At 44.1% G+C, this 24,716-nt stretch overlaps 2 protein-coding genes across 6 annotated transcripts; both read left to right on the forward strand.

The window, feature by feature from the left end:
- The first annotated feature begins 436 nt into the window (after positions 1 to 436).
- On the forward strand, positions 437 to 4,636 carry TMIGD1 (transmembrane and immunoglobulin domain containing 1). 3 transcript variants are annotated; one of them, XM_031043569.2, is made up of 7 exons: positions 437 to 569; positions 800 to 891; positions 1,902 to 2,180; positions 2,676 to 2,954; positions 3,788 to 3,891; positions 4,158 to 4,186; positions 4,376 to 4,636. In XM_031043569.2, exons 2-7 carry the CDS (start codon positions 813 to 815, stop codon positions 4,377 to 4,379), a joined length of 774 nt encoding a protein of 257 aa, XP_030899429.1. In that variant the 5' UTR covers positions 437 to 569; positions 800 to 812; the 3' UTR covers positions 4,380 to 4,636. The 3 variants fall into 3 exon arrangements, with proteins under 3 accessions (XP_030899429.1, XP_030899430.1, XP_005142961.1); XM_031043570.2 differs by lacking the exon at positions 3,788 to 3,891; XM_005142904.3 differs by lacking the exon at positions 4,376 to 4,636 and having other exon boundaries at positions 4,158 to 4,190.
- An 839-nt stretch (positions 4,637 to 5,475) lies between these two features.
- BLMH (bleomycin hydrolase) lies at positions 5,476 to 23,302 on the forward strand. 3 transcript variants are annotated; one of them, XM_031043556.2, is made up of 12 exons: positions 5,476 to 5,630; positions 5,790 to 5,987; positions 6,365 to 6,474; positions 7,149 to 7,290; positions 8,585 to 8,673; positions 9,892 to 9,984; positions 13,545 to 13,700; positions 14,196 to 14,354; positions 14,448 to 14,515; positions 14,917 to 15,034; positions 17,206 to 17,275; positions 22,310 to 23,302. In XM_031043556.2, the coding sequence occupies exons 1-12, from the start codon at positions 5,597 to 5,599 to the stop codon at positions 22,459 to 22,461; spliced, it is 1,389 nt and encodes a 462-aa protein (XP_030899416.1). In that variant the 5' UTR covers positions 5,476 to 5,596; the 3' UTR covers positions 22,462 to 23,302. The 3 variants fall into 3 exon arrangements, with proteins under 3 accessions (XP_030899416.1, XP_005142960.1, XP_030899417.1); XM_005142903.3 differs by having other exon boundaries at positions 5,477 to 5,609; positions 22,310 to 22,685; XM_031043557.2 differs by having other exon boundaries at positions 5,503 to 5,624; positions 22,310 to 22,685.
- The last annotated feature ends 1,414 nt before the right edge of the window (positions 23,303 to 24,716 follow it).

Here is a 24,716-nt window from a genome sequence, read left to right on the forward strand (position 1 = left end):
ATCGCTGTCATCCTGCTGAAGGCACTGATGTGAGCAGGCACACATCAGTGAGCAGGACAGTGGCTCTGCTCTCTCCTCTGCCAACATGCTACAAGGCAGGAGCTTCAGTTCAAAGTCTGAATCAGTGCATTTTACCATTTTCAGGTAAAGCAGGACACGGCAACAAAGCTTCAGGGCAAATCAGAGAGGAGCAAATCAGTCTGCTCCTGCCCTAGGGGAATCCAGGATAAACTTCCTATGTCTTGAAACATGTCATGGAAGCCCAGAAAGCTGAGAGGGAAAAGGTATTCTTTTTGGCTGAAGGTCTTTACAGCCAATGCAGAAACTCTCATTAGTTACTCATTGCCTTGGCAAGTCTCATAAAACACCCAGCAGAGCCCAGCGAATACTTTTCTTCATTGTTCTGAGAGCTCAGAAACCCACGGACTGAACGAGGCCTTGAACCCATTTTATGGAGTCACTTCTTACTAAGCTACCATAAAATACTAAAATTGAAACCTTATAAATGAGGAGGGAAAGGAGCTGTGCAGTTCTTGGCAGAAGCAGCTTCTCCAGAGACTCTTCCCTAGGTAAGTCCAGTGCTGCATGACTGGAGATAGGTTCCTCTTGGCAGACAGATGATGGGAGGCAATGAACTCACACAACAGAGATTAGAGATGGAAAATCCCCCTTGATTCTGCTCTGAGCTGGAGCAATCCCTGCAATAAATCAACTTAGTTTATTCCATGATCCTGTACCTATCTGGGAGGGCTCTCCCCAGGGTGGCCGATGGCAGCAAGGAATTAACCTCTCTCCACAGACATCCCTCTGAGATGGCACAGAGGAGCAGCCTCGCAGTCCCCTATGAGGTTCCTCTTCTTGCTGTTTGCCTTTTGGTGCGTGTAGCCACAGGTAAGCAATGGAATAAATCCCTCCTGGCTTTGCCCAAGCCCCATCATGGGAAGCTGGCCCGGGCTGGGCAGTGCCCAGGGTGGTGTGCCACAGTGCCCAGGGTGGTGTGCCACAGTGCCCAGGGTGGTGTGCCACACCAGCAGCCCAGAACACAGATGTTCTGGAGGTCACCCCCAGAGGACTGCCTGGAAACTGGTCTGATATTGAGAGTAGCAGAGAAGGCAATGGGGAAGCTTCAGCGTTTCCCATTGCAGCAGCTGCACAGGGATGAGGACACCGTTCCCAAACCTGCTCTAAGCATGAGAAGTGCGGTAGCTCTGGCCAGCTGGCAACTCCAGGGAAGGGACAGGGAGCTCCAGCCTGGTTTACATTCACACGACTATAGCACCTTTATATTCTGAGCTGTATTTTTAGTTCCTTCATCTACAACCCAGGCTACAGTAGCAAGATTCAGCCCATTAGAAACATTTCTTCCCCATACTGGTTCTTTATGTCGCATGTCCTGAGGTTTGTCCTTTACACAAACTGCAACTCTTCAGTTTCCAGACTCAGACTGGCCAGGATATGGCCAAGGGGCTGATTAACCCATTTATACTCCCAAGCCCATTCAGCTCCAACCAAAAACCAGCACATTGTCAACCCATGAGCACAAAACCTGAGGACACAGGTATGCTGCAATGGTGATTTGCAGCAAGAGGGTGAGCACGACTGGTGGAATGATCTTTCGCTGTGTGTTACATGGTCACTGCTGGGTTTGAGATGTTTTGTTACTACAGGTCAGGCGTTGGTGTTCTCACAGTCAGTTGCAAACCCCTGACTTTAAGTGTGAAGGGAGCTTTGAAATGAGACTTGTCTCCAAAACTAAAGTCCCACCTGAAAAGAGCTTTTACATTGAGGCTGAAACTCTCAGTCCCTCCTCAAGGTCAAGGGCTGGAGAAGGTAGCAGGGCAGCTTCTGTGGGAAGAGAACAGCTTAGGATACTCAGTGCCCTCATTCTCCTTCTTTTGCAGGTCTGGAGTTGTCAGTAAATAACCACAATGCTGACTTCTCCCTGCTTACATCACCTGGCCCTGCTCTCTCCCTCTCCTGCCTGGTACAGAACAGCAGTGAGGCTGAGGAGCTGCTCTGGTACCGAGGAGATGGAAAAGTGGATCTGAAAGATGGGAATAAAGTGAACATCAGTAACATCTGCATATCCCCAGTCACTGAGTCCGACAACGGAGTCACCTTCACGTGCAAGCTGGCACGGGACACGTCTGTGCAGGTGTCTGTGATCCTGGATGTCCAGTGTGAGTTGTAGTGGTGGGTAAGTGTGCAGAATGGCAGGGGTGGGATGAAATCGAGGGCCAAGCACCTCAGTGTCTGGGCACTAGGTGAAGGGGGGTGTTTTGTACCCTTGTATGCTGCCTTCACCAAGAAAAAATGCATCTAGGAAGAGATAGCTCATGTGATAAGACACTCCCTTTCCACCTTGGTGTTCATGACCTGATCTAATGCCTCTTTTACAGTTAGTGGGTGGGCCCTTAAGTAAGAAGATGTGCTGGATATGTCCCTGCCTCCACCTATGTCCCTGTCTCCACCTAGATTATTTCCCAAGGATACAAGTCAGGGCAGAGGAGTTATGGGAGTGACCTGCTGATTCCCGGGAATCAGGAAAGACTGCTCAACTGTGCTATGTTCTACCACTGAGCAAGGTGTACAAAGGATGTGTAAAGGGCACTTCTGTTGTGTTACATGATGAGCAGCTTTATTAATGACCTGTTGCATTGCATTACTGCAAGCAGTTCCTCCCCACCTGTCTGGAGAAGAGTCCTTCCACATTGAAGAAGACAAAGACGTTACTCTGTCCTGCAACTCCAAATCCAACCCTCAGGCCCATGCAGCTTGGTACAAGAACAACACCACCCTGACCCTGCAGGAGCACCGTTACCAGATCCACCAGACCAGTGAGGTCTTTCAGCTCTCCATCAAACAAGTGCAGATGTCTGACAACGGGACCTACACCTGTGTGATGAGTTATCCTTTCAGCGAGTGGAGAAAGGATTTCCACTTGATAGTTGAAGGTAACACAGCTGCTGCCAAACAATAAGCTTTACAAGTAACTCTCCATTCTATTTTACAATGATATCAATACATTTATATAATGAAATCTAAGTGAAATATAGTAAGCAGTAGACTTTTGAGGGTGCAGCAACAGCAAGGAGCTCTCCTTGCACCTGCACGTGGGACTACAGCACTAGGAAGGGCCTTTCCTGCCCTACCTGTTATTCCAAGGAGTGTGGCAAGCATGACCTGAGGCAGGGTCATCCCACTCTCACTTCCCACACTGACAGGGCACATTCAACTGTGGCTTAAAGCACCTTAGGTCTTACTTGAAGCATCTTACCCTGACCATCGTGTTCCGTCATGCCAAAAGAGCTGCTTAAGGCGAGAGAAGGTGTCCTCTATAAGCAACTGTAGCTCTGTGAACAACTGGGTGGTGGAAGCCTTGCTGGGGCTGGATGCTCTGGTCTCAGGCATCCATTGTCCACCAACTGTGCAGATCCCCCTCACTTCTGCACTCTCAGATCAGGAAGGAAAGCAACATCAGTTGTGTCAGGGACACTTCTGGACACCCTTATCACCATGTGTAAGAGTGCTTCGGGGCCCTCCTTCTTCTTCAGGGACCAACGTTTCCATTCTTCCTTCAGTTACTAAACCAGACTTGGCTCCCTTCTTTCCAGGGGATTAATGCACACATTCAGACTGCAGACAGCAGAAAGCAACACTTCAAATCAGCAGTGATAGCCACAGGAGGAGAAATAAGTCTAGTCAGAAATAAGTCAGTTCTGTGAAATGTCCTGGTTTATGTGACTGTACCAATCGATCACATATTCCACCTCTTCTCTCCTGACAGACAAACAGCCTGTTTTCCCCACGGAGGCCATTATTGCTGCTGCTGTGGTGGTTACACTCACTATCCTTTTTGGAATTGTGGCTCAAAAAGATAACATTTTTAAGGTATGAAAAGCTCTAATTTATTAGGAAAAAATAGCATTGTTTTGTGGCAATGCCCTGTCTTCTTCTGCCTTTGCCATTCTACTTTCTTGGGTTGCTTTCCACAGTTAAGGAACTCCACATACGACCTCCTGCTTTAGAACTAGTAGTAGGTAATCAAAGAGTAGATATTTTAAGGTGGAGGGCATTATGCACTTGTAATACATTAATCTAAATATCCCTATGGTCAGGAAACACAAAAGATAATGAATCTGCTTCTTTATTTTCAGTGCTTCAAGACATCAAATGAAACAGCTCTGTAAGTATTTGCTTATTCACGCAACTTCCAAACCAACCCTCTTCTTTTAAGCCTTGTCTTAAGGCTTAAACCAGAAGAGCACTCGGTGTGCTTCCTGGAGCTGAATGCAGCCCAGGTAAATTCAACTCACATGGGTTTTTTTCCCCCCCTGTAGGTGATTTTTCCTTTGTTCTTTCCATTTTGCTGCAGGTGAAGACCACAAGGATCCTGTGCACACCCAGAAATCATAATTTCTACTGCTGGAATGAAGCCCTTGAGTGAGATGTTGAGATAAAAGCACTGAAACAAGTTTTTTTGGGTCAAGTTTATATGATCTTTTCAAAATATAATTGGTTCTTTGCATGTGTTCAGTCTAACCTACTGCTTAGAGCAGTGCCATGGGGGGTGGACTGCTGGAGCTGCTGCCACGTCTTGCCTTCCATACTTACTCCTACAAAGTACACACGTGCAGCCAGGCATGCGGGTTGTGCATCGCCCTGCTGAGGAATCCACAGTGTGCTGCCACACAGAACGATGCTGCTCCAGATGAAGTGAGGTGTTGACCTGGCAGCTGCTTTCTCGTCCCTGTCCTACAGCACCACAATGTGTTAGAGGTGGCAGCCACCTGGGATTCCCTTCCTTGGCATCCTGTGGGCATCACAGCTCCTTCTGGACAAGGGGAAAGCCGCCTGGTACTCTGCACTGCTGTCATACCTTGTGTCTCCGTGGGTGCTGAGCAGGGGATGGGCACTCAGCCCCAAGCCCTCAGGAACACAGTGGGAATCCCAGTGTGAACGCTCTCCATCCCTCTCTGCAGTACCACCACTCCAGCGCTTTCCTCAAGGTCCTGGCAAGCTTTCCAGGCCTCTCCACACGTCGGAATGGTGCCTTACTGTAAACACATGTTGTGTGCTGTAAATTAACTCCAGCCTGTGACTTGCAAACACTCTGCTCGGAGGAGCAGGGCTCTTACTCAACAGGAAGCATCCGCACCGTGACCTGGAGCGCGGCCTGGACTAACGTTCACAAGCACCGTGCAACACCAGCGCTCCCGGCGCCGGGCCTGCGGAGCCGCGTTCCACCCGGAGCAGTGGGTCAGACCCTGGGGCAGCGGGCTGGGGTCAGCCTCGCACCCCGGCCCCTGCAGAGCCGCAGGCCGCAGCCGGCTCTGCCTCAGGGGGCCCCGCGGACGGTTCGAGCGCCGGGGGTGGAGCGAGCGGAGCGCGGAGCCGCCTCAATCTTGTCCCTCGCTGCGCGCCGTCCGCCCCCACGCCGGGCTCCCCCCTCCCACCGCGGCCGGTGCCGTGCGGCCCCTTCTTCCGGCTTCCGGTGCCGGGGCTATAAGAACCGCTTCCGCCCGGGCGCGCTCGACGTGCGGTGGGCCCGGACGCGGAGGTGCCGTTTCCGTGCGGAGCTCACGCCAGCTGTGCCATGAACGCCCGCGGTGAGCGGCTGTCCGGTGCGGGTGTGTGTCCGTCCGTCCGTCCCGTTACCATGGCAACGCGCGGGGGGTCCTGTTGCCATGGGGGGGGGGATGTACCCCCCGTTACCTGAGCAGTGGGGGGGTTGGGGGGTGTGTGTGTGCTACCGGTGGTGACGGTTCCCCCCCACGCTCGTCCCGCAGGGCTGAGCACGGAGAAGGCCTTCGCCTTCGCCCGGCGGCTGCGGGCCGAGCCGCAGTTCGTGCTGGCCCAGAACGTGGCGACATGCAACGACCCGCTGGAGGTGTGCCTGCAGCGGCAGGTGGTGCAGGACACGGTGCAGGTGTTCCAGCACGCCGTGCCCGCCGAGGGCAAGCCCGTCACCAACCAGAAGAACTCCGGTAAGGGGCTCCGGGACGGGGTTTGGTGTCCTCGGGGTGCGGTGTGCTCTCTCAGCGGCTGTGGTGTTCCTCTGACATCACTTCATTGGCGTTGGGGTAAAGCTGTATCCCTGCAGCATCCTCTTGGGTTAGTAACAGTCTTCAGACTCAGTGCTTGCCTCTGTTCCCGTCTGCATCGTGCAAGATAAAATCAGTTGATTTTTGCTGCATTCGCAGTAAAAGGGCTCTGAACTTCTCACAAGCTGTTTGGTGTTTTGTCATCCTGGCCAAAGCCTTGCGGCAAAGCTGTGTCATGGATCTTGTGTTTAAAACAGAGACGTTACAGAGCACTGGAGTGCAGGCTTTCCAGTTTAATCCTTGTTCCTTTGATCTCTCAGGGAGATGTTGGATTTTCTCATGTCTCAATGCAATGCGCCTTCCCTTCATGAAGAAATACAACATTGAAGAGTTTGAATTCAGCCAGTCCTATCTCTTTTTCTGGGATAAGGTATGGTAGCACAGGTTGCAGGTTATGCTAGGACAGCTTGTGCAATTGGGTGTTAGTACTGGGACAGCTTTTCTTTTAGCCTGGACTATTTTAACATTACAGGTGGAAATCATGAGAAGAACTGTCAAAAGTTACTTAAATCAGGATTTTAAGTACTAGTCAAGCAAAGTGGGATTTCCAGCCTGAGAAGGAAGTTATCAAGATGTTAATCATAAAATCATGGAATGGTTTGGGTTGAAAGGGACCTTAAAGCTCATCCAGCTCCAACCCCTGCCATGGGCAGGGACCCCTTCCACTGGAGCAGCTGCTCCAAGCCCCTGTGTCCAACCTGGCCTTGAACACTGCCAGGGATGGGGCAGCCACAGCTTCTCTGGGCAACCTTTGCCCTGCTCTGAGCTGTGTCTCCTTGCTTCCCCTAAAGGAAACAGAGACATTCTAGGACTACTTTGGGCCATGCTTCCTGGAAAACTCATGTTTTGCATTTTCTGTTCCCCTACCCTTGAGCTCTGTGCTAACTCCTTGGTCTGTAACAGAAAGAAGTTTATAATACAAGCCCTGGAATGTCAGATGGAAAATAAGGTGGATGATCTAGTTAGGACTTCTGAAGAACTGAATACTCAGGAATGAATGCATAATGTGCCAGACTTAAGAGTATTTTTTCCCATCCATTTCAGGTGGAACGTTGTTACTACTTTTTAAATGCCTTTGTGGAAACAGCTATGCAGAATGAGCCTGTGGGAGGCAGACTGGTGCAGTTCCTGCTCGCCAACCCCACGAATGATGGTGGCCAGTGGGATATGTTGGTTAATATTATTGGTAAGAGCATTGATCCCTTCTTGAAATGGCATGCTGGTTTGAGAAATGAGTGAAATAGAAGAAATAATTCAGTTTGAGACTTGGGGGTTTGCTAAGGAGCATGATGCCATTAACCACTACCTTTTTAAATCAAAGACCTTTATCATGCCAGTTCATAAATACAAGGTTTAAATCTTGTGTGGGATCTTAACTCTTGCATATTGCTGTGGATGACAGAAGCTCAGATGATCAACAGAAGTAATGAGATATCTTGGACTTTGTGTTCAGTAAAAAGGTTCAATCCCCTTCAGTCATCAACTCAACACTGATTTTATATATATATTTATATTAATGTATTCAATTCTTAGGGCATATGGTAAGGAAAAAACCCATTGCTAGACTAGGGCGTGTCTACAAGGCAGAAGCAAAACTACTTAGGGCTGAAGTTTGAAGATAGGTGTTGTAAAGATCAGTGAGGGAAATGATGTGGAATGTGGCAGTGCTGGTCTTGCAAAGACCCAGCTGAAGTGAGATCTTTGATACACAGATTAAGGAGATACTTCTCTGTGTCTAAATTACACTAGGGTTTGCTTTTGTGTTATGAAACAATGTGACACTTTGTAAATCAACAAGCCAATAATGTAAGTTTAGAATCACAAAAGGAATTTGTTTCTTTGAAGCCTGGAGGTTACTTTTTTCCCCATCCAGTTGTTACAAATATTTACTCAGGGCAGAGGAGGGTTTGGATGCTGCTGTTACACCCAGAGCATTATTAGCCAGTGCAATATTTGACTGGTGCCATAATACGGGAAGTAGTTGAGCTGTTGCTGGTGTCTTATAGATGTTTAGGAGGAAAAGAGTCTGGGAAGTCAGTCACTTAACCTTAAATAAAATACATGGAATAATTTGTAAGAGACCCAGTTCTCAAAGGTAATTCAGGGGCTTAATTTTCAATATTGTTTTTTCTGGTGAGAAGAGCTTCTTAAAGAGCACAACTTAATTCAACACCTAAAAGTTATAGATTACATGATACTGAACAGTTCAGGGATTCCACTTCCAGGGACCGTGTGGAATACAGACCAGAGGTCAACATTCAGTCACAAATTAAGATGTAAACTTTGACTACTAATAACCTTTAAATAAGAGACTTTCCATTGTAATCTCTGCACAACCCTCAAGTATATGTAGCTTTTAGATGGGTATAGGCAGAATATTAACATCTACTGTGTAGATAATTATTAGAAGATAATATTATAGTATTATGTAGATAGGAATTAGGTAATGGTTAATCTGTAGTATTTTTACTTTCCTTTAGAAAAGTACGGTGTTGTCCCCAAGAAAAACTTCCCGGAGTCTCATACTACAGAGGCTACTAGAAGGATGAATGAGATCTTGAATCATAAGGTAAAATTGATGTAACTAAGGGGAAAGGATGAGGCTGAGCCTGTTTCAAGTGTTCTAGACACCTTCATTTCTCTTTACTGACTGAAGTATTAAGTGTGTGTCAGCAATTTCCTTTGCTTTTATTCAAAAAACAGCCTAAAGTCTCAGCAATTTGTTAATCTTAGAGCACGGAGCAGGAAAGCATTTGTTGAAGATGTCCACTGCAGGGCTTCAGTAACTTGAAAGTACCCTGCATGGGTTGAGTAGCAATTGTTCCTAATCCTCGGATTTCTAAGAAGTGAATTCCTGATGTGTGGCTGATTTAAGTCTGTTAATGCAAAACTAGCACTTGGCATCTGACGTTTTTACTGACAAACTTGATGGAAAAAATTAAAAGTATTTTCAAAACACTGAATCTTACAAATCAGCATTCAGAACAGAAAGAGCAGCTTTGTCTGAAGGAAGATACAAGCTTGCTCCTTGAACTGCAGATTGAATCCATCTGGGAAGATGCTAGAATAGGTATCTAGATAAAAAGGCAATTAAAGCTTTTTTCCAGTGAGCTGTGGTTAATTTTTCTCCACTTCATTTGCTACATGCTCAGGGAAAAATGCCTGCAGAAATCAACATTAAAAAAAGTAAAATGTGCTGAAAAGCTGAGACATAATGAATGGTGTTAATGTTATTCTAGTCTTGAACATGGCAAGCCAGCTGGTCTTGAGGGAGCCCTGCTCACTGTTCCTGGCCTTATGGATTGTGACAGTAATGGGAAGTGTGTGCTGCTCTTGCTGCAGTTCTGCAGGCAGTGGGGAAATGCTCCACTGCGTTTATCAACCAAGAGATCAATTATGCATTAGAATTGCAACATAAATTTTACAGTATAAAGACAGTCTGTTCTGAGTCAGAGGTGATATGAGTGGATGTTGCAGCATCAGTTACAGAACTGAGAAATCCAGCCTTAAGAAGAGCTAATGGCTGCAAGCTTCAAATGAATGGTTGGAAAATAGTAATTGAGTTGCAAGTATTTGTTCATTTCAGATTATTTTTGTGATATCTTCTAAATCATTCAAATATCTTTTGAAAAGAATCAGTATCTAACAAAGCTTCTGCAAGGGTTTTTCTTTTGATTTTGAAAACATGGAGAGTAAAACAGTGCTTGAAACAACCAGATAGGAAGTCCCCAAAACATAATAGGTGACCCTTTCAGATCCTTAGAATAAAATGACTCTCTTTAAACAGATGAGAGAATATTGTTTGCGGCTAAGAAATATGGTGGAAAGTGGAACAATGAGAGGAGAACTTTGTGCTGCGATGGACACGATGATAGAAGAGGTAAATACACTTGTATGACATCAATCTTGTTGAAAGCAAGGCTAGGATGGATGAGATTTCTTACTCTTGTTCTACAGCTAATGGATCATCCAAACCAATTGCCTTTTGTTCGCCTAAGTAGCAGTGTTTTGTATGGCAGAGTGCTTGGAGGTATTCACTATGTGTTCTCGAAGTGGCTTGCTTATGTCATTATGAGTTTTTCTAATACTTTCAAACAAATATCTTGAATTTATAGAACCACAAACTATGACATTTTAGACACATCTGCCCTTTCTTGTGGGAAAGCATTATTTTGTATCTTTAGAGAGCAAAATAGTGGGCTATCAAGCTTTTATTAGTAGGAAAGAGTCTGAGAACTGCTTTCTGCTGGCTTTGAAAGTAGAATCTTACTGCACAAGTGTTGTTGCATAAATCCCCCACGAGAGAGCAGAAGAGAACAACAAAAGGGAGTTCTCTGTGAGCTGAACACAAGGCTGAATCCAGCTGTGGTCTGATACTGAAGGGCGGCAAAGGAAGGAACTGAAGCATCTGTTCCTGGCTCTGTGAGTTAACTCAAAATCAAACCAATTGGCAAGTCTGTAGTACCCAGTATGGGTAGTGGCTGCCCTCCATCTGGTCACACTGAATGAGTGACACGCATCATAGTCCTCATACTTGATTCTTAAGTAGCCAAAGGTAATGTTGAAAGCTCAGACTGTTTTAGGTTGACCCTGTGCATTTTAAAAGGAAAGATCTATTTCACTTCAATGCAAAGTGGTTTTAATATCTGTCATTAGAGGACTCAGGAAGTCAAATGGTTTGGTTATGTATGTTAGTTTTTCTGCACCCCAGTAAACATCAGTGTTAGGCAGGGTTATATTATTGAAACAAAAACCTTTATGGTATGACTTCAGATGAACTCAGTTTTTTGAGCCTACCCAACTCTGTTGCCAACCAGTACTTAGTTCACAAGTGAATTAACATGATTGACATCCAGTGTGTGTCCAGAAGCCCTTGGAGGATTTTACAGCAGACATCAAAAGCTTCCTAGAGATGTTAATTTTCAGGGCAGTGGCATGCAGTTGACTGCACAATGGCTCTTCATTTGTTTAGAGCATCTTGCCCTCCAATGAGAGATCCTGGACCTGACATTAAAGGCTTATTAAGTGATTGCAGTTTGTTCTGTAGAAAGGCTGTGTTTAGTTTGCTGATGTTAACAGTGTTTTCTCCTGCAAGTGGTTTGCAACTTTTGTTGACTGAAAGTAAATCCACTTTGTAGTTGAAATATGCAATTGTGCCTCTCTTGTGTACTTTAAAAACACTTAGTTTGAGAGGCTTGTGATTGCTCTTGTTTCATGTGTTTATATGTATACAAGTAATACTGCATCTATTTTTGTATGTGGCAAAACAAAGCTTGGGTTTGTTCTGTGTGGTTTTATTTGCATAGCAAATCTTGGTTTGCTCCTGCAGGGAGTCAGTGCTCTGTCTAAAATAGGGCAGTCATTGGCACACAAGATTAAATACTCACTCCAGAACTGTATAAACATTCTTCTTATCAAGCCAGTGCACAGCAGGTCAGAAGCTGAAATCAGTGCACTGCATGTGATTGACTTTTTCTTCCTTCACTGTTTTCCTTTGTAGACTCTTCCTTATCAGGAGTATCCTTTCCCCCTTGTTCATTTGGGATTTTAGCACAAGCCACTGTATCTTTGCCTTATCTTGGTTCTAGTTGTCACTGGAGTGATATAAGTCACCTTTTAGTTTAAATGTCTGCTTATTTATTGATTGATAGAGGAAGCTTGTGAGATCCTGAGATGGGCTGTGCTGGGTGTGGTGGCAAAACAAGTGAGGGAGGCCATTCCCAAGTTCCACTGCCCCTGAAGACTTCTGTCTCCATCACTTTCCTTCCTCTGGCTGGAGCCTGCTTGTGTGTTGCTCTCCTTTCAGGCATATTTTTTCTGGCTATTTTGTTTTCGTAACCTCGTCCCTCACCACTTGTGGTTATTTGAGGTAATGTGGGTGTATCCACAGCAAATGCTACTTTTTGTGCAGTCTGTGCAAAGTTAAATATTTATAGTAGTTTAGGGATTTACATTTGCTCTTTAACATATTTATTGAGAGATAAATGTGCGAGCTCCTCCAATGCAAACACTAAGCCCACACCCTTGATTCAACCCATAATTATCTCTCCTTGTTTTCTTAAACTGCTTGGAGCAACAACACCTTTACTTATATTTTGTGCACAGCCAAATAGTGTTATTTAGCATGAGAACTGTGCTCCTTTTGCCATCAGCACAAAGCTAATTCTTAGGGAGCCTTAGGATCCCTATAAAACAGCTCAACTAGCTTCAGAAAGGGTAAGTCAGCTCTGGGGAAGGTATTCTGTCTCCTCCCCTGTGAAAAGTCAGTGAGAGGAAGGTGTGAAGACTGACAGCCTCAGAAAGCTGCCACAAACCAGTGACTGGATCCTAGTGCAGAAGGTGCAGTTGGGATTTGACTTCCCCTTTCTCCCGTTTTAAATAACCTGTTGTTTTCTTGCAAGGAGAGGACTCAGGACATGGCCAGCACTGAAGCAGACCAGTGTCAGCTTGAAGTAAACCATATTCAAACCTGTTTTAATACGACTGAATTGTTTTGTCCCCAGGGTACCTGTGGCGGGTCCTGCTAATATCCTTAGAGACAGTCATCTGGTTCCACTGCCTACGAGTTAGCACATTTTATGATAAGCCTTGTGAGAAAGTACAGTAGTGGTTAAGTGTAGCTTCATATTCTGATTTATAGGGATGCTGATGACTTGAAATCTGGTCAGCTTTTTATGCTAAGAAGCAACAGAAAGCTGCCATCTGTGAAGGATGTCACAGTCAGCAGGCAGGGATCCTAGATGAAATTAAATAGCCTGCCAGCTCAACCCTAAACAGACATTGTCAAACATATTAAAAGGATGGGAAGATTACTGTTGAAAAGAAGCAAAAGTCTGTTTGAAATCTAAATGAACATTACATGAAAGAAAGATCAGTACAGGGGAAACACTGGCATAGAATGCTTTGTTATATGCATGGCAGAAAGATTGGTTTGTCTTTGCATTTGCATGGGGCAAACCACCTGGTGGAATATGTGATGCTGGATGCTTAAGCCTTTCTAGAATCAGTTTGATAAAGCTTCTTTTGCACTGGGAAAGCATCTTGTTGGAGGAGCTTCAGAATTACTTATGAAATGTTGGCATGAGCCTGGGCAGTGTATTGGCCTTTGCTCTGGCCGCTGCATTCCTAGAAAACCTGGAATTTGTGTGCAGATTCTGTTTTGCCTGATGCTAACATGGGGTGTGAAACTGGAGAGAGATTCTGCATTTTTCTTGTGGCCTTTCAGTTTTCCTTTGGGACTGTTGAAACATGTAGAATTCCAGAGCTGAATGCAAGTAATTTGTGTGTGTGCTTACTCATGTTCTTCAGAGGTGGTGGTAAGATCCCATTTCTCCAGTTGGTTCTCACATGGACAAATCCACTCCTCAGTGGCATTGCTGTGGTAGGAGAGGCACTGCTGCATGTTCCAGCAAGTTCACAGCAGTTTGCTTCTCTGGGCAGGTATTCAGAATAGTGAGCACTTGCCTGGGCAACCCTCCGGAGACTTTCTGCTGGGAATTCCGGGATAAGGAGAAGAACTACCACAAATATGGCCCCATGACACCAGTGCAGTTCTACAATGAGCATGTGAAGCCTTACTTCAACATGGAGGACAAGGTGGGGATGCTAAAAGGCTTTCCAAGCTTCCCAAGACCTTTCTTTGCTGCCAAGTCACTTATTTCCACTGTTGCAAGTGTCCTGTACACCCCTGTAACCCATATGTTATGGGTAATACACCCACAAGTCAAAGATGTTTATTCTTCCCGTTCGCCTGTTTGTGTTCTACCCTACAATTAGCTGTGTTCCCATATTGCATTTCCATCCTGATTTTGTAATGATGAGATACGTGATGATCTAATCAGTCATAAACTGCCATGAGACAGCTATTAGAGTGGAGGAATAACATGCAAAGCTGCTATGCCAGTTAGGAGGTGAACTAATAAACCAAAACCAAACAAAACCTTAAAAACTCTGGTACTGCAGCCAAGTGGTTTGTTTGCTGATGGGACAGGCAGCTGGGACCAAAGTAATCCTCTGAAATCCAGCTGGATTCACTTCTCCAAGGTTTCAGTGAAGTTGCACTTTCATTTGTGACGTTTTGGGTTTTGGCAGATTTGTCTAGTGAATGATCCTCGGCCTCAGAATCCATACAACAGGCTGTACACAGTGGAGTACCTGGGCAACATGGCAGGAGGGAGGAAAACACTCTACAACAACCAGCCTGTGGATGTCCTGAAAAAACTAGCTGCAGCATCCATTAAGGATGGCGAGGTTGGTTTGGTTTCTCTTTGTGGATGGTACAGGGCAGCCCTTGTAAAACTGGCTGGGATGTGGCCCAGATGTGACTCTGCTTTCTGTTTGTAGGCTGTGTGGTTTGGCTGTGATGTTGCAAAGCACTTCTATAGCAAGCTGGGAATCAATGACTTGAATATGTAAGTAGACAATTGAAATGGGGTAGCATTTGGGATAGTTGGCTAGGACATAAAGAGTCCTTAAGCTGCTTAAGAAACTAATTTGTACATACTTTAGATTATATAACCCCCCAAGAGTATATTTAAGTAATTCAGCAGCAACATAATGTTTTTTCACTTGTTAGCTAAACTCTGAGTCCTTTAAAGATGCACGAGTGGTTGTTAAACATTCTTACTCATTTGAATTGTTTAGTACTTGGTGAAACTCCTAAAGAGATCAACTTTTACATTTATTCTGATACTAAAAAGAGTTTTATGCCTGTGCACTGGCTCCTGATTTAGTTTACTGGTTCCCTGGTTTACTACTAGTGAGAATTTCTCCCTGCATCCCTTTTGATATTGCTTATGTGCCTTCCCAATAGATACAATCATGAGCTGGTGTTTGGTGTCTCTGTCAAGAACTTGAACAAAGCGGAACGGTTAATCTTTGGGGAATCCATGATGACCCATGCCATGGTGCTGACAGCTGTCAGTGAGAAGGTGAGTCCTCCTCCTCAAGTTCTGATGCTTGCATGGATGTATCTGACTGTTCTGGCAGCGTGTTTGTGTTCTGGGCTCATTCACAGTGTTCATGTGTACCACAGCACTCTGGGTTTTTGTCCCTGTGGTGTTCAGGTGTTCAGAACTATAAATATTTAACAAAGAGGGAAGAATTTGTGACAAGTCCAGGATTTCTTTCTTTCTGCCCACAAACATTTACTGAAGAAAGGGAAAAGGAAGTAAGCTTCTATTTTTAACAAACCAGAAAACCTACAGTAACTGATTTTTAACTACAGATTCCTGATGTATCTTGCTGAGCAAGCAATCAAGTATCACATCAAATGTTTCCACTGCATGGGTTAGTCGTTTTACAGCAGGAAGCTCTTACTGCTAAAATGCCAGTAGGAGGCACTTTGCAATGGTCTAAACCTCCTGCAACTCTGGCATGTGACCTCCCTGACCTACTCATAGTTAGGGAAGGAAGATGGTGTCCAAAATAGCTCTGTGGCAAGACAGTAGGCTGAGATGAATCCACAACTAAATCAGCTCCTGGCAGTATAACAAAGCACATGTGGAGTAAAAAGAACCATGTGAAAACTTACAACTTGGGGTTATCTGCAGTGTTGTTTTCCATGAACTTCCAGAAGCTGTCATTATTAAAGTTTCTTTGAAGTGATCTCTTCCTGTCCAACATGACCTTGGCTTAAACAGCTGCTTGCACAGAACTGAAAGTTTGTTTGAGCTCTGGAGCTGGAAGACTCGAGATGGGAATGCTGAGTCAGAACTTTGGAGTTCCTTTTTACAACTCAGTGTATTATTTCTCCTGTTCTGCATTCTGAGCTCTCAACACTTCCAGTTTGTGTAGAAATGTGTTGCATGAACACATCTCTAAAGCCATTGTTTTTCAGCTGGACATTACTTTTCTAATATTTAATACCTATTACTTACTTGAGACTGAAGCCTGTTTGTTCTTATTGTAGCCAGTTTGTGGCTGTATTCATTGCAGCTGTAGTCTATGGGCTGTGTTTTTAAATTAATTCTTTTACATGCCTAAATGTATCGTTGCATGAAATGTGACCTGATCTCTGATTTTCAAAAGGATGTGTATAAGAGCAGTAAGGATGGTAGCTCAAAACCCAAAGATAGTTTAAAAGAAATAATCCTAAAACAAGCTCAGCATTTAGAGGCTTTTCCACATTCAAAATGGACTAAGTTGTTTCTACTTTTTATTTGAACATGTTGTCTTACATTAAACCTTAACTTAATCTAAAGGAACTTTGATAAACTGAGTTATAAAATGTAATACCTTGGGTTTACCTACTTTATAAAAAAGCTTTGAGGATTTAAAAAAACCTATTACAATTTTACAACATAAAACTGAGGTGGATTAAAGGCACCTTTTGGTTCAACATAATGTACATAAACGTGCTTATCCCAGTGTGTCTGAGGGCAGCAGGAGCTGACTTATCCCTAGTCTGGTAACTCCCGAGTGTCCTGTTTTTTAAAGTGAGAATAGAAGCAATACAGCAATATTCCACTGAATAATAAAAATGGATTTATGGGATGCTTTGCAGGTTAGTTTTTTGTATTAGAAAACTACTTTAGGAGCAAATGAGTGTACCTAATGCAGGCTGGAATACTGCACGTTCCTGAACATGAACTCATGTACTCCATGCTCATTAGAAGCCTCATCTTTTCTTTCAGAGCAGCAGACTTGGAGCTGTGTCCTTCAGCCAGATCCTGAAGTGTTTGTCTTTGCTCTTACTGTTATAAATTCTTAGAGTTGCTTCATTGTCCTTGCTCCTTTCCTCTTGATTCCTACTTCAAGCGAGTTGTGTTCTGTGTTTCAGAAGACCCCATGACAGGTCATAGGGAAGGCTGCTTAAATTCTGTCAGTTAAGTCCAAGCTCAAATTTGGTTAAATTTAAATCATCTGGTGAAAATAAATACTTCTTGCAGGCTCTTCTCAACCACACTTCCTCTTGTAAGCAGGTAGACAAGTATTTTAGGAGATCACATTTCTCCAATCATTCTGACCATTGTCTGAAAGCTGCTGATGCCTTTTAGGAGTGGAGCTCTGTGGGTTGCTGGATTTAGACTAGGAAGGATTGGCTGCTACAAACTCGTGTGGTCCTTCACTACTGAATAGCCATCACCTTGTTTTGTCACAGGATGGGCAAGAAGATGCATTTGAAAAATGGAGAGTGGAAAACTCCTGGGGTGAAGACCGTGGTAATAAAGGTAATCTACAGTCACGGGAATGGAGAGCTGAACTTAGTGTTTGGAAATACGGAGGTGGGAGGGGGAAAGGGGATGTGCTGTGTGCCCTTCACCAGGACATGCATGAAACAAGCCTGCACATGTATGCACATCCCTGAGTTATGGCACTGTATTCCTGGAAGACAAACATTCCTCACTTAGATGTGATTTACAGCTAAGTAAATTGAATGTAAACATTGGAGAAGCAGGAAATGGTCACTGGATAAAGCTGACACTGTGGCTACAAGTTCAGCTGTAGAGGTGATTGTGGTTGTGGGAGGTGGCCATAAGTGATTGATCCTGACACTTCTTGACAGATAGAGCCTTTGGTCCCAAAGGCAGGAGGATGCAGTTAACAGAGGCTCCTATGCTGGGGGCGAGAACTGGAACTCTTGAGTGTAGATAGCTTAATGATACAGGGCATGTATTATCTTTACAGTGTTTGATGATCCAGTAACCAAACTTTTCATGTATAGGAAGATACTGGTAGACTTTAAAGCTCATATCAAAGTTTAAATACTTTATTTTAACTGGCAGAGCATATGGTAAAGTGGAGTGGAGGGAAACTCCATGACTTTAGTCATCCCCTGTCTGAGGCAGGCCGGATGCAAACTCATGCCTGGCACAGGCTCACTGATGAGCATGCTGTGACAGACTCCAGTGTGTGCTAGGGCACTGCACAACAGTCATTGCTGCACATTAATCCCAAATGTTGTTCTCACAAGACTTGGTATGGCTGAAATTTCTCAGGATGTCTGGGTTTTCTTATGGGAATAGGCTATTTTAGAAAACATCTGGTTTAGGATGTGGTCTTGTTCATAAGCTTTTGATATCTTACAAACAGCTAGCTGCAGTGTAGGGTATTCTTGTAAGTGTCTTAATTGGTGTTCTGGCCCCTTGGTGCTGCAGTAGTGTCTGTTCTGAGTTAGCTGTGTACATTCACAGCAAAGTATTCCAATAACAATCTTCAGTCTTGACCAAACAATGAAGCTGTGTTGATGTTCAGCCTTCAGCGCTCATCAGTGTGACAGCAGTAAAATGTACTTTGGAATGGTGGATTAAGGAAAGAAGCCAAATAGTAAGAAGTGACATCAAAACTTTTCATGTCTCCAAAGGTAATGAAGGACCTTTATGTATAGTAGAGACACTCCAGATACTCAGTTTGTGATGTTTGATACTACTAGTGTTACTGGAATGCTTCCAGGAAGGAAGTGCCTTACTCATCTTGCTTTACAACCACTCTGTGGGCTTAAGTTTGTACTCCAAACATTCTGGAGTTCACAGGTGCGTGTCAGAGCTTTGGCTGTGCTGCTTGGCCAAGGTTGAGTTGTTCTTTACTAGACCTGGACAAAAACTGGCTCAGTTTTGGGATACTGGCTAATACTCCCAAACAGTGCAGTGGACTGAAGCCTGGCACTGCTTGCAGGAGTTGTACCTGTGGAGCTGTGACTGAACAGAAGCAGTTTTGTGTTGGTGTTACTGGCTGGAGCACCAGGGAATGCTGTGATGGAGCTGCAGAGGCTGTGACTGATGTGTGGAGAGCCAGGTTTGCGTTTTTGGCTTTCCTCACTTCAAACATACAATCCAAAAGCAAAGAAGAAAAGCTCCAGCAACAGGAAATGAATAGTGCAGTGCCTCGGGCTTCAAGTTAGGAAACACTAAGCTAACCCAGTTCCCTAGTCATCTTGAAGATTACTTTGAACTTGTTTGCTAGCTTTGTAAGCTTAACTTGCTGCTTGGTTTGCTAATAGTTTATCCTCCTTAGACTTTCTCTTTTCCAAACACAGGTTCACTTTTTAAATGGCTCTAAAATGACTTGTTCTTAAGAAGAGCTGGTGGTTTCTTTGAGATCTAACAGGACCCTGCTTGTACTTTGTATGCACATATTATGTGCATGGCATCCATGTGCACTCTGGGTTAGTCACTGTCACTTGCTTGTTCTGTGCTGGTAGAGCTTGTGGTCTCTGGGAAGTCTTGCTCACTGTGTATGTTTTGCTTTGGTTAGGGAGTTGCCTGGAAAAGTGCCTTGAGAGAAAATCCCATCAGGATTAGGAAGCTTGACTGTATTTCAGAGTTATTTTTGTCAGGGAGGTGATTCCCTGAGTGACTTTCTTGGGCATGACCAAGCAAACCCCTGTTGAGCTGAAGGCAGTTGCACTGTCCTTCAGAGCCCATTCTTGGATGTTAGAAGAGGTGACTTGGCAGAATTTCCTCCCCTTTCTCTTGCCTTTTGACTCCTCAGTGTCCAGCACTAGCTGGTGTAGGAGGGTGAGGATCTGTGGTCTGTCCTAGCTCTCTTCCTATGCCATGGAATCTCTCTAGCAGTGGGTTTTTAATCTTATCTGCCTTGTTAAGGAATTGGGCAGTTGTGTTTGGACAAGTCCTGTGCAGAGAACCAGAATCCACATCAGTAAAAGAGGCCAAGAATGATGTTAAACTTGGCACATCCCAGCTGAGGCCCAGTTGGGTGTGGGGGATACGAGTAAGCCCCAACTCCTTTATTTCTTGGACAGGATGTCAAAGGCCACAGCAAACCACCAGAGACAGGCTTTGAGTCATTAAAAACCAAGCAAACAAATGACTTGGTGCTGGTAGGAAATGGAACTGTGTTTTCATATGGGGTTCCTGTTGCTTTGCTTCCAGTACAGCCCAAGGTGCCGGATACCACCTGCTTCCCCAGACTTGCATGGTGCAGGACTGGAAAGCCTGTGATTCCTGGTTTGGGTGTTGTGGGATGAAGTTGGTTACATGGTCAAACCACACTGAGTGCACAGAACTGAGTTCTGGTGGTAGTGCTTGTCCTGGAGGCAGGGAAGCCCTGGGAATAGCCAAGTATTGATTGCCTTTCATAGATAGCTAGTAACTACACTCAGATCTGTTGAAAAAGTGTTTCTTGGAATCCTGTCTGGTTTCCCTCAAGGAACGAACACAGCTGCTGGCAAACACTGCTTGTTTTTTGAGGTAAAAAAAGGCTCTTCCCAGTCAAATGTTTCCTTTGTGTGTTTCACTGGCACTCTGTCAACCATGCAATTATCCTGTGTGCTCTTTTGTCCTGACACAGGACATTATTACCTAGGTTTGAACCCAGCTTATCCCATTGGGTATCTCTTTTTGAAACCAAGCACAAGAGGAAGCCCAAGTCCACCTTATCACATCCAGCTGATAGGGGTCTATCTGCTTGTTTTGGCATGAAAAAGACCTTCTTGTGATACATCTCCAGCTAGAAGTCAGCTCCCTTTTGCCTTTTCTAATCTCTTGTACTGGCTGTTGCATACATACCTAACAGATTTACTTATAGATATTTAATGTCTGTATTTGTATGTGTGTGTATATCATCCCATAAGTATGCTATGACAGAAGGACACTTAGTTTCTCCTCCAAGAGAGGAATCACAGCACAAGCACAACGTAGCTTGTAGTAGTCCTTTGGGGATTTTCCAGGGCTTTATTTTCAGGTGCCCACATCCTAGGTTATGGAATAATTTGCAGGCCATTGGTCCTCAACTGACATCTCCCTGGCCAGCAGCTGGGAGTGTAAAATGCTTTTCCTTTGGCTAAGTTAGAGAAGTGTGGACTAACCTGGTATACAGAGGAGTACTCTTTGTAGGCAGGTGCTGTGTTGTGTTACAAGGTGATGTTGTTCCAAGTTCTTTTCAGTATTCTGGCCTTAACACAGAACTGGTTTGAACAGAAGCAATAGATCAGTTTCCTGAGGTGAAACTCCATTGTGTACCCTGCCTAGAAGAGCAGGAAACTTTCCTGTTTCTTTTTCACTTCTGCCCATCACCTGGCTGCAGTGCAGGGCTCAGGGTTGCCTTAGGTAGGATCTTAGGTGTATATATACTGCTGCGTGTAAAGTATGTATCTGCTTTTAATGAAGAAATTGATAATGGCTTTCATTGTGCCACTGGGCACAGGCCTTCTCAAACAGTGTCCTTACTTATTTGCATGTTCTGAAGTCCTGCTTGACGCTTCCTCCTTGTTCAGACACTGTGATCCTAATCAGCACTGCCAAGCTCTGAGATACAGGATGTCAGCAGCAGAGTTCATTATCCTCTCAGGGTGCAATTACTTGTTGGCTCTTGGGAGTGAGAGGTTTTTGTGTGTCCCAAGAACTCATATCCTGAAGAGAGAATAATCAGGGCAGCTCCCTTTGGCAGTGTTTCCAAAATGGCTTCTAGCTTGGATTACAATTGATAGGGTTTTTAATTTATGGGAATTATCTGATCTCTTGCTTTAGAAACAAGATGCTGTAGATAGATGCATTTATTGTCCATATTCTTTAGACATTTTCTTGTTTCATTTGATTGTGGATGATACTGTATAAGGACATGAGGAACTTTATTACATAAAGCCTGCTCATCTGTCTTCGAAGTGTTTGCTTTCTCCCAGCCTCTCTTTATTTTCAGTTCACCTTGAACAGTTTCTTTCCAATGGCAGCTTTCTGTTAAAGCCTCTGATACTGTCAGAGTGACTGTTTCCCCCCAGTTCAAAGGCTGTTCACTGAAATTCTCAGTAAGAACTATATTAAGGAGTTACAAATGAAGATTTAGTTCAGCTAAAGTGTGATTGAGATGGTTTATGCTTGAGGAGAGCAGATGGCCTCCTCTCACTGCAAGAACTAAACCAGCAAAGTTTCCTTAAGCCACAGATGGTTGGATATTCACCCAGAAAATTTCCCTTTTCTTAACCAAACCCTGAAAACATCTAAAGCCAGGGACTTAACTGCCTTAAATGCCTTCTCAAGGCATTATAATTCACTTGAATATTCTCAATGCCTGTTTTAGCAGAGGGAGCATAAATAATGAATATTCTGGGTCTTGTTTTTCCTAGCAGGCTTCTTGCCTGGTCTTTCAGTGCCCATGAAGTACATCTGGTCAGCCTGAAGGTTAATTTCTTTGTCTTGAGAGATACCATATCTGACTAGTCCTATTTAACACATCATACACAAGTGAAACTTTATCTGCTTCACTCTATTAGTGGTGGTTCTCTTGTAATGAGCTGTTTTCATCTCCAGGTTACCTGATCATGACTGATGACTGGTTTTCTGAGTACGTGTATGAAGTGGTGGTGGACAAGAAGCATGTACCAGAAGACATCCTGGCAGTGATGGAGCAGGAACCAATTGTTTTGCCAGCGTGGGACCCTATGGGGGCTTTAGCCAAGTGAATATTTGCCTCTTAATGGTCAACCAGAATTAGATGCAATAGAGAATTCCGGTGGTTGGAAGCCATAGCCAGATGATGATGTGACCAAGCCCTCAGCATGGTCCATACTCTTGAAATGTAAGTTAAGGATCATTGGGAAATAGCGCTTTACTGACTCACCTGAATGAAGCTCTCAGGCTCCTCCAAAAGCTAAACAGGGGAAAGGCCAAAACCTCATCATGGAAAAGTATTACAAGTGCTGTCAATGGCACTTTAATTTCACCTGAAATTTTGAGTAAAAGTCACCATTGTAACTTAGTAGAATGACTTTGTCCAGTGTTTTCCCTAGAAAAGATGGCCATAAAAGGCCCTTTAAAATTACCAGCTGATTGTTAGAACAAATACATTGAGATCTTTATAAATTAACCATCCACGCTTTGACTGGTACCGTACAAGAATGCCCCAAAGATTTTATACATTTACACTTCTGCATTTGCTGAAGTTTCAAAGAGGACAAAAATTGAAATTGCTAAAATTACCTTTTTGAAAATACTGTTTTCCAGCAGGAATTGGGGGGTTGGGTGTATGTTTCCTTGAGGCTTCCTGTTTCGTTTGGTTTTATTCTTCCATTACTGAGCTAGGACTGGATAACCCCTGTCAAGGCCCAGTGCCATGTCTGTGTGCACAGGAGCGCTATTTTCCAGTTCCATTAGCAAGAATAACCATAAGTATGTTTCCAGGTGGAGTTAGTGTCATGCTCAACAGAAAAAAACCCCAATGTTTTAATTGCTGCATTTTATTTGGATGTTTTAAAAAACAAGATGGTGCTATGAAGCTTTTGAATAAACACTTTCTAAAGTGACTGCTACAGTTGTGTTTTCTTCTTTCTTTAAATGAGCCTCATGGAACTAATGCAATGGGAAGATGTTAGTGACCTACGAACAAATTAAGTGAGGCAGATGTGAATGTATGAGGGGAACATGCTGCTTGTTCTCTGTAGTTAAAGATGCTTCTTTCACTGAACAAAGACAAATACAGTATCTCCTGTGGTACAGGCACTCAAGTAGCTTGAGCACAGAACTAATCCTTAGATTTAAATAGTGCCAGAATGGTGGGCTGGTTTTGTGTCCACCCTGATAGTTTTCCTGTTCTGCAGTAGGTTTAGTCACAGGCAAGTAAGAGGGTAAGTGAGGATAAAGAACCACACTGCAACACGAGTGTCAGCTACCGTGGGTAGCAGATAGATGGTGCTTAAGCGCAGGCAAAAAAAGGATGTTTATTGCTGTGATACTCCACAGTTTGGTTTGACTTTTGTTCCATTTGGACAGCAGAGGTTAAAGTTCCTAAATGACTATGAAAGTGTATCCTATGATGGTTGTACAAATACATGTGCATATGTGTACATACACTAAAAATGCCAAGCTGAATCATGTCTGTGTTGCCTGCTGAATGAAGTCCAGATTTGGGTTTGTCTAGGAGAGCCATCCAAGATGATTCAACCTGCTGTGATTAACATTCCCTCAAGTGTTCCCTCAAGGGCAGGAGTGCTGGTTAGGGTAAGACAATTGAGTGTGGAACAGCATTAGGATGGTATTGCTGTCCTGGAATGGTGTAAGAGACTGTCCCCTTTGCAGTGTTTTCTGCAGAGGTGTGCAGGAGGTGTACATTGAATGTACAGAATGTACTCTGAATGTGTCTTGGCAGTACAGAGATCCTGTGGTTTGATTCCTCTCTAGCAAAGTTTAGTTCATGTTATCCTGGGCTTATATCAAGGTTTTCTGTCACCTGCAGTGCTGACTGGCAGGAGCATGCATCCCATGCAGTTATCAATGCAAGTCTGGGCACACCTTTCAGTTACCTGGTTACTGTTAAATAGCTGATTTGTACAATATATTTAATTATCAGGTTATTGTCAGAATATTTTGGTGCTTTCTGATACATACTCTATGCTTGTCAATGTGATCTGTTGAACTATGCAAATGTGTATGATGTGAGAAATGCTGCCCAGCCAGGAGTAACTGGGTACACAGAGTATGCAGAGCAAGTGTAGACTGAGTTTGGTGTGGAAAGAAATGTAAAAGCATCATGATTGATTGAATATTCCTATGGAATAAGGTAATACTGGGGTGTATAAACTGAAATGGCTACAAGATAGGTAAAGTTCCCCAGTTCTGCCTAAGGTTGCTGGGGAGTGAGCTGGAGTGGAGTTAGGTACGTTAGGATACTGCACCTCAGGGAAGGTGCAGATCAAAATGAATGTAAAGAAGAGTGGTAAGA

Source organism: Melopsittacus undulatus, chromosome 13 (genome assembly GCF_012275295.1).
Source record: "Melopsittacus undulatus isolate bMelUnd1 chromosome 13, bMelUnd1.mat.Z, whole genome shotgun sequence".
Lineage (NCBI taxonomy): Eukaryota > Metazoa > Chordata > Aves > Psittaciformes > Psittaculidae > Melopsittacus > Melopsittacus undulatus.

What these genes read in the sequence shown, in the direction of transcription:
- TMIGD1 (XM_031043569.2), top strand. Translation starts at nt 813, where the DNA reads ATGGCACAGAGGAGCAGCCTCGCAGTCCCCTATGAGGTTCCTCTTCTT. An exon ending in TTTGGTGCGTGTAGCCACAG is followed by an intron (nt 892 to 1,901) that starts GTAAGCAATGGA and finishes CTTCTTTTGCAG; the next exon opens with GTCTGGAGTTGTCAGTAAAT. An exon ending in TGTGATCCTGGATGTCCAGT is followed by an intron (nt 2,181 to 2,675) that starts GTGAGTTGTAGT and finishes TACTGCAAGCAG; the next exon opens with TTCCTCCCCACCTGTCTGGA.
- BLMH (XM_031043556.2), top strand. Translation starts at nt 5,597, where the DNA reads ATGAACGCCCGCGGTGAGCGGCTGTCCGGTGCGG. An exon ending in ATCTCTTTTTCTGGGATAAG is followed by an intron (nt 6,475 to 7,148) that starts GTATGGTAGCAC and finishes CATCCATTTCAG; the next exon opens with GTGGAACGTTGTTACTACTT. An exon ending in GGAATCAATGACTTGAATAT is followed by an intron (nt 14,516 to 14,916) that starts GTAAGTAGACAA and finishes CCTTCCCAATAG; the next exon opens with ATACAATCATGAGCTGGTGT.